Below are 14,481 nucleotides of genomic sequence, written 5' to 3'. Positions count from 1 at the left end.
AGTTTTTAAAGCGTTTTACACCTTTTTTTTTTAAAGGATTCTGTTTTTAACACTTAAGTCTTTGTAACCATTTTTAACCCTACATGAATTTAACAATTGCTTTAATGACCCTTTTAACAAGGAAATCATATTTCCAGGTCACTACAACTGTTTTAATCACTATTAATCTACTTTTAACCGACTGCATTATAAAATAAAATTCAATCCGTCACGTACTTTGACAAACATCAACTATAAATTTAAAAAGAACCCTGCATGATCAGACAAGTTCATCTAGATATTTGTATCTCTCAAATGTATGTTGAACTAAAAACCTCACTAGAAATCTGCATGTCTGCCATGTTTTGATGCGCGCTGGTAGTGTGACGTCACAGTGCTGTGTGCACTAACCTTTTTTCTGCTTGCAGCTGCTGCTGCCATAACAGCTTTTATAGCAGACACCAGTTTGCTGGATGTTGGTTTTGTCTCCCTGCTGTCAAAGCTCTGTCAGTCCTCCTACGTTTTACCTCAATAAAACTCCCTGACTGGAGTCAGAGAATAGTGGAAGCGTGCTGGGAGCTTTTCAAAATAAAAGCAGCATGTACATACAGGGGAGTTTCTCCAAAGAAATGCTTAAGTGAACTTTTACTTTGAAAAGAATAAACTGGAAGTGCTTTTGTCCTGTGTTTACCTTTACCTGAACTGTGTGGAAACAGAAAGATTAGATGTTTGGGGAACAATGTTATAAACCGACGCATTTTAGCTCGTGGTCTTCATCTGGTTCATCAAGAAACTGATTTCAAACAGATTCTGCAGATGTGGACATGAATATTTGCTACAAGAAGGTAAATATGGCTCTGCATTGATCATTTTCCTGTCTAGGTGGACAGATAACTGCTCATGGTGCAAATAAAAAAATAAGAGGAGACCTCAAATTTAAGAATTCTCCGTGCGTGAGACGTGCAGCGTCTCTGAGATGCAGCCCTAACACTGTCGGCTGGTCTGAAACAGCGGTTACTGCAGAGGAACAGTTAGGAGCGCTGGGGAACTGTGGTGTCACAGCGCCAGCACCAAAACATGATGGCCTCCTGGTGAGTTTATAAACTCAAATTTACTCAAAATGCAGATTCTAGTGAGGTTTTTAGTTCAATTTACAAACTAGAGATACAAATATCTAACAAGATGAACTTGTCTGGTCATGCAGGGTTCCTTTTAAAGCTTTCTAGCTGCTCTGAAACCCCGTCACCTTTCTAAACACAGTGATCTGTCACCATTCTTACGTTATGACCTTTTTCTTCAGTAAGGACAACAAACACTCAACTTTTAAGAGTCCCATTTCACAGTGATGTCTGAACCCTGAGAGTCTAGGGTTGAAATGATTCCAGACGTTTGGTCTGTAGCTCATGTTTGCAGCTTTTGAATGATCTAACTTGGACATTTATCAGTCAGAAATCTCACTCAGCACAAATTCTTGTTTCTGATCATTTTTAAGAATATTAAAGAGAATGCATTTAATAACTGATGGCAGCCCGTGTACAACAGAGAACTACTGCATAGAGAACAGACAGGACTCTGACCACTTTACTGTTTATAATAAACAGCTAACTCCAACTGAAATGACCATTCCTACCTTTTATGCAGTGACTTTTTTCTAGACAGAGGTTTTTTAGTCTGAATGTGCAGATTAAAGTGTTACAAAACAGTTTTGTTTTTGCTTTACATATTTTTCATTCTTTCATTTATTCATTCTTTAGAGTCTTAATCTTGATTTGAGCCCGGCTTAATTCAAGATGCTGAATAAATTCTTTCAGTTCTTGGTCCTCCCTCTCTTACGATACTCTTGTGAGGTCTGGATGCTGTCTGATGGCTGGAGACGACGCATGGACTCCTTTGTGACAACATCCCTTTAGAGCATTTTTAGTTGGTAAGACTAAGTAGGAGGAGCTCCAAGGTAAAACGGTCCTTAGGTCCTGTACAGCTCTGGCCATCATCCAGGCCCGTGCCAGGCCCATGTCCCATCTCTCTGGGTATTCTCCCAGCTGACCCCTCTGGGTCAGGGACACCCAGTATGGGGTGAGCTGGATCAGACCCAGGAAAGTGCACCGAGTGCCCATAGCAGTGCAACTGCCCGTCCCATATCCAGCAGCTCACACAACTCATACCCACCGAGCTCATCAGCATTAAACACAGTCTAGCCAATGGAAATGTGACGAAGGGAAGTAGTCACAAAGGAGTCCGGCTGGCACCTCTGGCTATCAGTTAAAGCTCACAGGAGTATAATGATGGATGTGATTTTATCCTTTTGTTGTTTTTTTTTATGTATTGTACAGTATGTATGCTGAAGTTAGACCAGTGGGTCTGGAATAAAGTAAAAAAGTATGGTAAGACTCAGAGGACCAAAAGACTGATTTTTGTCCACATGCTCAGATACCACGAGCACCACATAACCTGTCATACTGAAGCCATCGCTCTGTGCGTGAGACCAAGACTGCGGTTGATCTCAACCTCACAATTAGCAGATCCATTGATTACGCTGCCAAGCTAGGTGGACAGCATCAGTAAAGTCCAGATCAGTGATCTGGATATCACCAATTGACCCTCCACAGTTTGCTGCCTCTGTAACTCGCCCCATTAGCCAGTCCATACAGATACTAAGGAGCAAAGAGGCAAAGACACACCCCTGCCTCAACCCAGAAATCCAGGAAGAAGTCAGAGATGGAGCCACCACATTTTATAGCTCTCAGGGCCAGAATATAGGACAGGCTTCAACCAAACAAGTGAATATCATCAATGCCCTCAATAAGTCAACACAGGCTGCAAGCAACCTACTGAGCATTGCTCCCTCTTTTTTAGCAGAACAAGCCAAGGAGGACTTTCAGAATAAATCTTTTGAAAGAGAATATGCTCAGCTGTGGGGTGGCGACATGCAAACATCCTTTTATTGCAGCCCTCCTGTGCTTTCATCATCAGTGTGCACCACTGTAAACTCTGATGCATGTTTCACTCCAGGAGTGATAATTCACATCATCCAAAAATAACTGAACTTTCTGTTGTTTGGAGTGGTGGGTGTCTAATTTGAGTGAATCATCCTGCAGAACAGATGAAACTGAGTCATTAAGCAGCTGACGTATGAATGTGATGCAACTTTCTGAATGCAAAGACACCTAAACGCTCTGATAAAAGCCTCAGATGTCTGAATTCAAAGCTTAAAGAAATGACTTCAGAGTATTGTCTCTTTTAAACAGAAGCAGTGTGTGTGTGTGGTAAATGAGAGAAGAGCATGTCTGAGGCTTCAGGACTGACGTCACTTAAACGCTCACCCACTTTTTTTCCTTTCAGAACAAACCAGAAAGATCAGCCAGAGCAGGAGGAAGCGATGACGTCCAAACCTCATAATGTGCCCATCCATCATGGATTTCCTCCATCAGACACTGGGTGGTGCTCAAGCTTGCTGATAAGCTCTCAGTGTTAATCTTTAATTTTTCTATTCACTCAGATTCACAGAGTCTAATAAATCTGGATCTAACCCTGACAGGAGAAGCCTTTCTACTTCAGCTGGCCTGAGGAGACAGATTTCTGTCATCTCTGTGAGATTTAAAGGCAGAGCTTTAGAAATGAGCAGACATATGAAGAGTGAACATCTTTATTAAGATGAAGACTTGTGACACTGGTTAACAATGATCCGTCTTTACAACATTACAAGGTGTCGTCAGTGAGGACCCAGAAATTTACATCCAGCATGGTGTCACTGCTGGCAGTCCTTTACCAAGCCAACAAAGAAATCATTGCAGGCAACAGTGAGCGTAGCAACCATGATGACAAACTCTTGGAAATCCACTTGTCCATCCTTGTTTTCATCCAGGTCACACATGATCTTATCCACCATGGTGGGATCCCTGCTGGCCTGAAACAAAAACACAAGACTGTCACCATCAAATTTAACAGGGTTTAATTTTCACTCTCATTAAAGACAGTGTTACTCAACCCTGCTCAACTAAAACACAAAATTGTTGAAAGATACCTTTGCAAGAGCCACAACCTAAGAGGTGAAAAGTGGGGGAAAGTGGCAATAAAAATAAGTGGGTGAACAGAGTTAAACAGGCAGAAAAATGGCAAAAAAACTGGGTGGAAAGTGTCAAAATGTGGAGAAAAAGTGGATGACTGGGTGAGACATGACAAAAAAAATATGACTTACAGGTGGCAATAATGGGAAAAAAAAAAAGGGCAAAAACGTGGCAAAAATTGAGTGGGAAAATGACTAACATTGGCATAAAGGTGGGGGAAATGTGTGAAAAATGACTAAAATTCAAACAGTTTAAACTCACATTCACACCTACAGCCAATTTAGAGCCACCAATAAACATAACAAGCGAGAGAGCGCACACATGCACAGGGAGAGCCGCCACAGAAAGGCCCTGACTGGGAAGCGAACCAGGAACCTTCTTGTAGTCAGGCAACAGCGAAAAACCCCTGCACTTCCGTGCAGCCCGAGGGGACAGCATTCCTCTCTCAAAACTGCAGCAGCTGGTCTCCTCGCTTCCCAGACGTTTACAGGCTGTTGTTAAAAGGAACTCTGCATGATCAGACAAGTTTATATTGTTGGTGTGACGTCACAGTTCCGCAGTGATTTTCGCCGTTTCCATTTACCGTTTTCAGACGTTTTTTCTGCTTGCAGCTGTTGCTGCCATAACAGCGTTCATACCAAACACAAGTTTAGTTTGGTTCAGTTGGTTTTGTCTCCCTGCTGTCAAAGCTCTGTCATTCCTCCTACGTTTTACCTCAGTAAACCCTCTACAAGTGACTAGATTCAGTGTATAGCTGAAGTGTGCCGGGAGCTTTGCAAAATAAAAGCAGTATGTACATACAAACGGAGCCTCTCCAAAGAAATGCTAAAGTGGACTTTTACTTTGAAAAGTGCAAACTGGAAGTGCTTCTGTACTGTGTTTATCTTTACCTGAACCATGTGGAAACAGAAAGCTGCATAAAGAGTAGAAGTTCGGGGAACAACTTTATTAAACAGACACATTTAGCTTGGGGTCTTTATCTGGTTCATCATGAAACAGATTTCAAACAGATTCTGCAGACGTGGACGTAAATAATTGCTACAAGAAGGCAAGTATGGCTCTGTATTTATCATTTTCCTGTCTAGATGGACAGATAACTGCTCGTGGTGCAAATAATAAAGCAGAAGAACCTCAAGTTTTAGAATTCTCTGTGCGTGAGACGTGCAGCCCTAACACTGACTACCAGTGGTTACTTCATAGGAACGGCGAACACTGCGGAACAGTGACATCACAGCGCGTGGCGGCCTCCTGATGAATTTATAAACTCAAATTACTCAAAATGCAGATATCTAGTGAGTTTTTTTGTTCAATATACACATGAGAGATACAAATATCTATCCAACAAGATGAACTGGTCTGATCATGCAGCGTTCCTTTTAAAAGAAGAAAGGATGCTGCACAATGGTAAACACAGCCCTGTCCCTACTTTTTTGAAAAGTGTTGCTCCATCCAATTCAGAATGAGCTTTTATGTTCATGAAATAGTTAAATGTCTTAGTTTCAACATCTGATGGGTTGTTGTGGATAAAGTACGAGTTTATGAGATGAGACAGTCAGTCCGCCCCAACATTTTTGGAATTGGGGTTGTATATCAACTTAAGAGTTATAGAGTATATAAGAAAGAGTTTCATATTTGGATTTAAATCCTAAAACACAGCACTTTTTTGAAAATACAAATATGAAGATGAAATGGGATGGATACCCACAGCCAGGAAATCGCCCAGTTCCTCCTTTATCAGGAGCCTCAGCTCAGCTTTGCTCAGCTTGTATTTGTCTCCCTCCTTTCCAGAGTAGGAGTAGAACACCTTGATGAGGTCCTCCATACACTCCTGCAGCAAGGGTGCCATGTTTTAGTCCTTGGTAGAGTTGAAGCCTAGAAGGACAAAGAAAGAAAGTCATCACTGAAACAAGCACTTTAATTCTAAACTTCAGGTTCTAAGGAGATCTTGGTACATTTTGGTTGTGCTGCAAGGAAAGGTTAGATCACATCAGTCATAAAGTCTGACTCAGAGGACCAGCAGCTGCCCTGGTGCAGATAAAGTCTCTATCCCTGCAGTGATCAGGTTTCCAAAGGATGCACTAAATAAATGCATATTGCAAAATTCCCTGAAAGTAGGACAAAAGGCTGAAAAGTAATATGGAGATGGAAATCTCCGGAGAAGTCACTCTGCAGGCACACATTTGCTCTGAGCAGCCATCACCTCCAAACATCCTCATTTAGATGCTCAGCTGAATCCTGCGCCTGCTTTCATCAGAGTTATGTTTCAGCTTGTAGCTTGATCATCTATCAAATAAGCGACTCCTGTCAGCTGAGAACTGGGACAAATCTAAAATATCGAACTCTAGGCTTGTGTACTTCATTTAGTAGCTCTTCTCTAAGTTTTTGGGAAACTTGACTCCACTGGAAAGTGAGGACTTGCTTTCACTTTCTGAGATTTTGAGCTTGTACGCGTCTATGCATGATTATGAAATCCTCTGATTTATTCTCTGTCACTTTCTTTTTCATGGGGGTGGGGTGGGGGGGCTGAGAAAACATTGAAGATGCAAGAGAGAGAGAACTTCTGCAAACTATTATTTTACCTTCAATGAAAAAGAAACATAACCTTTTAATTCTGTGGGTGTTTTTGCATGATATTTAATTTAGTTTGGTCCAAGTCATGGACTAATTTGTTGCATTGTTGCCTGAATAAATCACATTTGGTCTGTGCACACATGCAGACATTTACAAGTGAAGCTAAATCTGCAATTGCTCAGATTTTTTTGCGTCTGATGAGTACATACAGGGATGCAACTCTGATGCTCTGACCTGAGATAAATACTAGAAAATTAATGATGGAGTGACAAATCTGACATAAATAAAATTACATGAGAAGGACACTTAATTAACTATGTCATGTATCAAAACAATCTAAATCAGCATGATAAAGCTGCTAAATTACATTGATAATCATCTGCACTCACTGAACAACAGCAGCAGACAAACATGAACAGGAGAGAGCCTAAAACAACCAGTCTGTTTACAAGAGGGGCTCACTGAGCATGCTCCACAGCACATTGTGTGTCACAGGGAGGGGCAGAGCATGCTGGGACTGTTCATTTATTAATCAATATCAGGCTGCTTCATTTCTCCAGAAATGAATAAACTGACCATTAACATCAGCCAACGTGGGAGTAGTGCTGAGGTAAAGGCTGTAAGTTGTAAACATGAATGTTCATTATCTTTGTACTCTCTCTCATTTAAAGAGCAGCCTGATGAGAGGAAGAAAATGATTTTCTGTAACAGTTTCAGGAGATTTCTCAGGTATATTTAGCTGCTTTAATCAAAAAAGGCACAATGTGTCAGCTTGGTCAGGTCACAGTAAGCTGATGCTCTGATGAATAAAAGTGGACAAAGACCTATTTTTCAAGCAGTCTAGTAGTAGCTCCAGGATCTGATGGACACCTTTAATATGGCTCTGCATAAAACTGCTCTAACTGCAGCAGGGGTTTCAGGCATGTTGCTCCTGCAGCCTGGAATCTACAGGAGACTTTGTCTTGGGTAAGTGGACTCTTTAAATCTTTCTAAGAGTTGACTGAAGGCATTAGAGGAAGGTGCTTTGGGTTGATGTTTTGTTTTTTTGACCATTAACTTTATGCTCAGGATTGCTTCATCTGTGTTTTATAGTGATTTTCATTTTTCTTATCTGTAACTCTGTTAAATGTGCAGGAAAAAATGAAAAAGAGGTGAAGAAAATATCAAAAGGATGTGAAAAGATCTTTCCAGGATGGAGGCGATCACATTTCCACCTCCGTTCTTATTTGGCTTGTCTTATTGCAAAGGTAATGATTAGCTGATGACACAGCACAGTTTTACTGAGCATCTGCAGTCCATCAGTTTTTGTTAAAACATCATAAAACAATTCAGTGGACATTTGCTTTGTTGTTATATGGCTTTTTACAGCGTGGCTGGTAGGAAATCTTTAGCTATTACTGTAATTGAGAATACACAGCCAACAGCAAAGGTGTAAACCCCTAGAAGTAGAGCGGGAGTGGGGTGGGAGACTCATTCCACCACTAGGAACAACAGCAGTAAATAGTCTGGCTAAGTGCAGTGTGTTCTCTTTAAAGATGACTATTTAGCTTTGTAGAAAGGGATTGGATGGAGTTAGGTAATTCATTCCATCATCAGGGGACAACAGAAAAAAAAGTTGAGCTAGTGATTTAGGGCCCAAATATTGTCAGAAATTTCATGAAAATGATGAAAACATCCAAACAAATCCCTGGAAATTTCCATTAAAAATCCAAAAAATTTCAAGTACAACCCCTACCTCCAAATTGCCAATGCAGTTCCCAGCAATTTCCCTAATTCCCATAAAAAAAGAAAGAAAGAAAAAACTCAAAGTAATTTACCCAAATCTTCCAATGAAACTTTTCCAAATAAAGAAATTTAGCGAACAACTGAACATACTCGTCTCACCTCATTTTTGAATAGAAATTTCTTTATTTTTTCCTTCAAAAATCCAAGATTCCCTCAGATTTCATAAAAAATACATTTAAAAAAATGCAAAAAATTCAGAGAAATTAGCACATATCTTCCGATGAAACAGTCCCAAATATTGAAATATGAGCAACTGAAAATCCTCGGCTCACCTTGGTTCAGAAAATAATTTTCTTGTATTTTTTTTCTACCCAAAATTTCAAGATTCCCTCAAATTTCATGAAAATAACAAAATTCCTGTGAACATTTTATTTGTGATTACCATAAAAATTACCTAAAAGTATCTTTAATTAGTCGTCAAATCTGTCAGTAAAAATGTATAATAAGCCTTTATCATTCCAGTAGAATTTCCCCCCAAAAAACAAATGCAAATTTCCCCTAAAATTTCTCAACAAATTAAAAAAAATACAATTAAAATCTCTGAAATTCCATAAAAATGATGGAAACAACCAAACATCTAAACAAAAAATCCCCTAAAATTTCCATTAAAATTTCCCCCAAAATTAAAAAGGACAACACTATCTTAAATTTCCAATATAGTTCCCAAAAAAATATAAATTTCCCAAATTCCCATGAAAAATGCAAAAAAAAAGCAAAAAAAAAAAAAAAAAAAAAAAAAAAAAAGGAAATGAATGAAAATGCAATTTCTCCAAATTTTCCAATGAAACTTTCCAAAATGCCATCATATCCCCTACATTTTCATGAAAATACTTGATAATTTCCAAGCAAATTCCCCAAAATACCCAAAGAGCAACGTATCCCAACATTTTAAGCAAATTATTTAAACTTCAACGGACAATCCAGACAGTTATTTAAAAAATTCTAATACAATTTTTACTTTGTTGTAAGCCAAAATGTAATGTCCTCATATGTGCATGCAGAGTCTTCGGAGGTTAAATTGGAAACACACTCTCTCTTATCAACACACTTTTGGGCTCTAAGTACCAACTAAATATTGCAGTGTCCATGCCTCATTTTTCACACAGTATAACCATCAGCTGATGGCTGCGTTGAGCAGGAGAGCACAGCTCAAATCACCTCAAACTAGATTCCTCTACACAATAATGAACACTGAACTTAAATGACCTCCACTGCTGCCGGATCTCAACCCCATAGATCCCCTTTGCAACAATTACTTGATGCAATCATGTTACTATGGAGAAAAAATTCAATGAATATCCAAAGACTGTTGAAACAACTCCACAAAGAATTTAGGGAACATCTGAAGGCAGAAGGGAGTCCAAACCAGAACTTTCAAGGTGTACCTAATAAAATGATCAACAAGTGTGTGAAAGAATACAATTTTTAAAGTTACTGGGCTTTCCTTTTAGAAGGCAAACATTGCCCACATCAGTCACAGTCATACTGCTCAGAACTTTTTTAATGCAGCTGATAGTTGTGCTGAACAAACCTAAGAACCAGGAGAAACCCACACTATCTAACCGAGCGTCAAATCAGCTGAAACGCCCCACCTTACACCCACACTTAGACACACGAGAAGCTCCTACATGGGGGTGCTGAGTCCTTTCACCCCCCCACCTTCATGAACCAGCTGAGGACAAAAGGACAGACCTCCTGCTGGGCACCCGGCCTGTCCTTAAACTAGATTTAGATCTCTGGCATGCATTAAGTTACATTAACTTCCTGCTGAGGTTTAACTGCTAAGGTTGGTCTCATTTCATCATTCAGCCTGTCTGATTCTTATCCGTCCATATGCACAGAGACGTGCTCTCATCAATAATGCAGCGCTGCTCTCTACCTGTCTGAGTGTGAATGAATAACTCCAAAAGTGATATCTGAGAGCAGATATATGCTGCATGGCTTTGCTGACTGATGCTGAGACACATTCCTTCATTAGTCTCTGTAATTGCTGTTAATCATTTACTCCCACCATGATCGGTGAGCTCATTAGACGCCTTTGAATGTCACATGCAAAGCCGCTGTTAATTAAGCGATGCAGGAACTGAAGCACTAACATGTAGGAGCAGATATGTAAATGCCAGGCACATAAAATAATATTAGCTTTGTTTTTCTTCTGCAGGAGCGTCTCTCAGATCTCTACAGCTTTTAAAAATGTTGTCAGGATCCCACACAGTATGAACTCACCTGAAGACGGGTGCTGACAGTTGCTGCTCTGCTCGCTGAGGCTGCTGCTCTCATCTCATCAGTTATATTGGCTCCTGTCACCTGTGTGCAAACAGATCTGGATCTCAGAGGCTCCTCCTCCTCCTGGGCAGTACTGATGTCACCTGCTGCACTAACCTGGCTTCACAGGTAACGCTGCAGACCGTATAAGGCAAAGGCAGGATGCAGCAGGCCTTGTTTGGGGGATATTTTTGCCTGATCATCGAAGGGAAGCTCATGTCAAACCATTGCCATGGAGAGCAGGCAAAGCAAGCTTATTTGTATAGCATGTCAGCAACAAGGCCATTCAAAGCGCGTCATACAAGATGTCAAAAAAGGGAACACAAAAGACATTTTTAAAAAAGTTAATAAGACACAAACGATCACATTAAAAGACAGAAATGGAGAAACATTTCTAGACAAACTGAGTCGCAAGTGACTGTAGTATAAAGTCACATGGGTCTAGAAGGTCCAGTCACTGTTTAATCAGTATTCCTGGCTACCATTACACCATGAAGAAAAAAAACACTCAAAGCATCTCCGAGAAAAAGCTACTGAAATGTCTAAGTCAGGGGATGGATAGAAAAACATTTTCAAGGCGATGAACATCCCCCAGAGTTCAGTTAAATCCATCTGCCTAGATCAGGCCGTCCTCACAAACTGAGTGGCCTTGAAAGAGATACTAGAGAGAAGGGGCCACCAAGACACCTATGACTACTCTGCAGGAGTTTCAAGCTTCAGCAGATGAGATGGGAGAGACTCTGCAGACAACAGTTGGCTGGGTTCGTCACCAGTCAAAGCTTTATGGGAGACTGCCAAAGAAAAAACTCAGATTAAAGGTCAGATATTTTGCCGTTTTAAGACAAGTTTATATTGGTCTCAGAGGTCCCCAAAACATACCTGTAAAGTTTTTTTGCTGAAAAAACACTCCAGTGTTGGATTTTTGTATGTCTAAAAACCCCTCTGTTTCAGCTCTGCTCAGAACGAGCTGTTTCTGTGGCTTTAAATGTTAATGAGCTTTCTGACTCCACCCTGACTCCGCCCCTCTAAGGAAATGTATTGGGCTTAATGGATGTTGCTCTCCTGATCCTCCTCCCCACTGGCAGCTGAGAAGAGGATCAGGAGAGGAGAGCAAAACTTTCTTCCAAGCTGGGAGGGCCTACTGAACCAGGGGCGGGGCTAACTCCCCAGATGACATCATGAGAGGAAATCTGAGAATGGCTTGTTTCAGCACACATTTCCTGAAAGGTGTGTGTGTGTGTGTGTGTGTGTGGGGGGGGGGGGGGGGGGGTTCTGTTCATTGGGGGGATTTTGGACAGGCCAGGGGCACATATTTTTGCTGGACTAGAGTTCACGAAAAAGGCATGTGGGAGACTCCATGGTCAAGTGGAAGAAAGTTATTTGATCTGATGGGACCAAAATGGAGCTTTTTGACCATCAGACAAGATACCAAACACTCCATCCTCACTGTGAAGCACAGTGGTGGCAGCATCATGCTGTGGGGATGCTTCACAGCAGCTGGCTCAGGGCTTGTAAAGGTACAGAGAATATATGGGTGCCTCAATTTGTCTAATATTTTACTCAGATCCAGTCCCAGCTCCGCTACCTGTTGTTCTTCCATCAGGTCTTCATTCATAAAGATCTTGAAGAAGTTTCAGAGTCAGCCGGGTCCTGGAGAGTGTTTATGGCCAGGATTGCCACCCAGTTCCCATTTAATTACACAAGAAGAGACTTAAGCCCCTGACAGTTTATGCACTCATGGATTCATTCTCAAGCTGACTTCCTGTGAGCAGTTTGTCTCGAACACTAAAATGTCTGATCGTCTATGTGAGACGTTTCTCTCTAATGCTGTCAAAGGAAACAAATATAAATAAACTAGAATAGATCCTTTCCTCCCTCTCATGCTGGAGCTTCTGTCTGAGTTGATTTCACTGAGTCTTACTTACACTTCCTGGCTGTGACTAATGCTCTCCTCTAACATCATTTGCAATTAAGGCAATGATTATACTCAAAAGACTGCTGCTTAAGCAGCAATATAAACTAACTGCAGGCCGGGCTCTGAAATCCCCTTTTCACTGGATGCAAACCAGTGGCTGCTTAGCAATAGTATCTCCAGTCTGCACAGTTTAAAGCTTCTGTGGAGATTTGCATGCCTCTAGATACAAATCTAGCCAAATGCCTCGACCTACGTACCAAGATGTTTCTGATACCAGAGCCTCACAGCAATTTTTCAGTCATTGAGTTTCTTCTCATCTTGTAAAAATGTGTTTTATATGAATTCGACTTGTTTTTCCAGCATCTGAAAATTTAATTGAGTTTTATGGAGATTTCCCCAGCCTCTTTATAAACATAAACATCTTTCTTGGCCTGACTTCAGACTGAAACTATTTGCTATTACCAAAAGGGAGAGAGAAGTTTAATTATACGGCACACTTGTTTTCTTGTCTGTATTTGGAGAAAGAAATAAGTAAGAGAATAAAATTCTCTTTAACTTGATTAACTGAGCTCTGCTGGGTGAGTTAGCCAGTAACAGAACATCTCTATGTCTAACCAGTGCTACTCAACCCTGCTCAAACAAAAAGCCAAACTGTTGAAAAATACTTTTGCAAGAGCCACGATCTAAGTAGTGAAAAGTGGCAAAATGGCTTGAAGTTGCAATTAGAATAGGTTAAAGATGGCAAAAATGGTCAAAAAGCAGCAAAAATGGATGAAAAGAGGTGAAAATGGAGAGAAAAAGTGGAAAAAGAGTCAGAAAGTAGGAATAAAGGGTGAGAAGTTACAAAAAAATAAGTAACAGGTGGCAAAAAATTGTCCTAAAGTGGCAAAAACAAGATAAAAATAAAGAGTGAAAAGTGACTAAAATGGGCAAAAAGTAGTAAAGAGTGGCAAAAAATGGGAAAAAGGGGGCATTTAATGGCAAAAGGATGCATAAATGAGCAAAAAAGGGTGAAAAGGGCAAAAATTGGATAAAAATGGCTCAAAGAAGAAGCAAAAATGGGCAAAAAATAGGAAACTAGTGGTATGTGATGGCAAAAGGTAGCTTAAATGGGTGAAAAAAGGAAAAAATGGGAAAAAATGGCAAAAAGAAAATGGAAAAATGGAAGAATAAATAAACAAGTGTTTTTTAATGGCAAAAGGGAGCTTTAATGAGCAAAAAGTGGCAAAAAAAGTGTAAGAAAAGGCAAAAGTTGGAAAAAAGTGGCAAAAAATAGGGAAAAGTGGCTAATAGAAGTGGATAATTGGCAAAAAAAATATGAAAAAAAGTGGAATTTAGTGACAAAACGTAGCTTAAATGGATGGAAAGGGCAAAAATGGGATAAAAAGTAACAAAAAGAAGATACAAAAATGGGGAAATACGGAAAAAACTGGTTTTTAGTGGCAAAAAGGTAGCTCTAATGGGTGGAAAGTAGCAAAAAAAATGTGAGAAAAGGCAAAAAATGTAAAAAAGTGGCAAAAATTGGGAAAAAGTGCCAAAAATAAGTGGAAAAATGGCAAAAGAATATGAAAAAAGTTGTATTTAGTGACAAAGTGTAGCTTAAATGGGTGAAAAGTGGCAAAATGGTAAAAAGGGGCAAAAAGGTTTCCTTTTTTAAGGTTTTCTGGGCGAATAATATTCAAGATGAAGACAGAAAATAGCCAAAAATAATCACAAAAGAGCCACACATAATCACAAAAGAGCCACACTAGGCTCTAGAGCCACACGTTGAATATCACTGGTCTAAACCAAAAGCAAAGATCCACAGGTGGCCAGTGGAAGTCATGAGGAAATTTCATTTAATATTATTTTTATACAGTTACACAGTAAAGCAACAATTTAAAAAAATGTATGTCCATCACT

General features: G+C 40.0%; 1 protein-coding gene across 1 annotated transcript; it reads right to left on the bottom strand.

The window, feature by feature from the left end:
- Window positions 1-3,608: 3,608 nt before the first annotated feature.
- LOC121513855 (protein S100-A1-like) lies at window positions 3,609-10,765 on the bottom strand. The gene is made up of 3 exons (XM_041793861.1): window positions 10,626-10,765; window positions 5,749-5,915; window positions 3,609-3,883 (listed from the first exon to the last, which is right to left on the bottom strand). The coding sequence occupies exons 2-3, from the start codon at window positions 5,887-5,889 to the stop codon at window positions 3,725-3,727; spliced, it is 300 nt and encodes a 99-aa protein (XP_041649795.1). The 5' UTR covers window positions 5,890-5,915; window positions 10,626-10,765; the 3' UTR covers window positions 3,609-3,724.
- Between the last annotated feature and the right edge of the window lie 3,716 nt (window positions 10,766-14,481).

This window comes from Cheilinus undulatus, linkage group 8 (genome assembly GCF_018320785.1).
Source record: "Cheilinus undulatus linkage group 8, ASM1832078v1, whole genome shotgun sequence".
Lineage (NCBI taxonomy): Eukaryota > Metazoa > Chordata > Actinopteri > Labriformes > Labridae > Cheilinus > Cheilinus undulatus.
The sequence above is the reverse complement of the archived record's forward strand: the minus strand, read 5'-3'. Positions and strand labels throughout refer to the sequence as shown.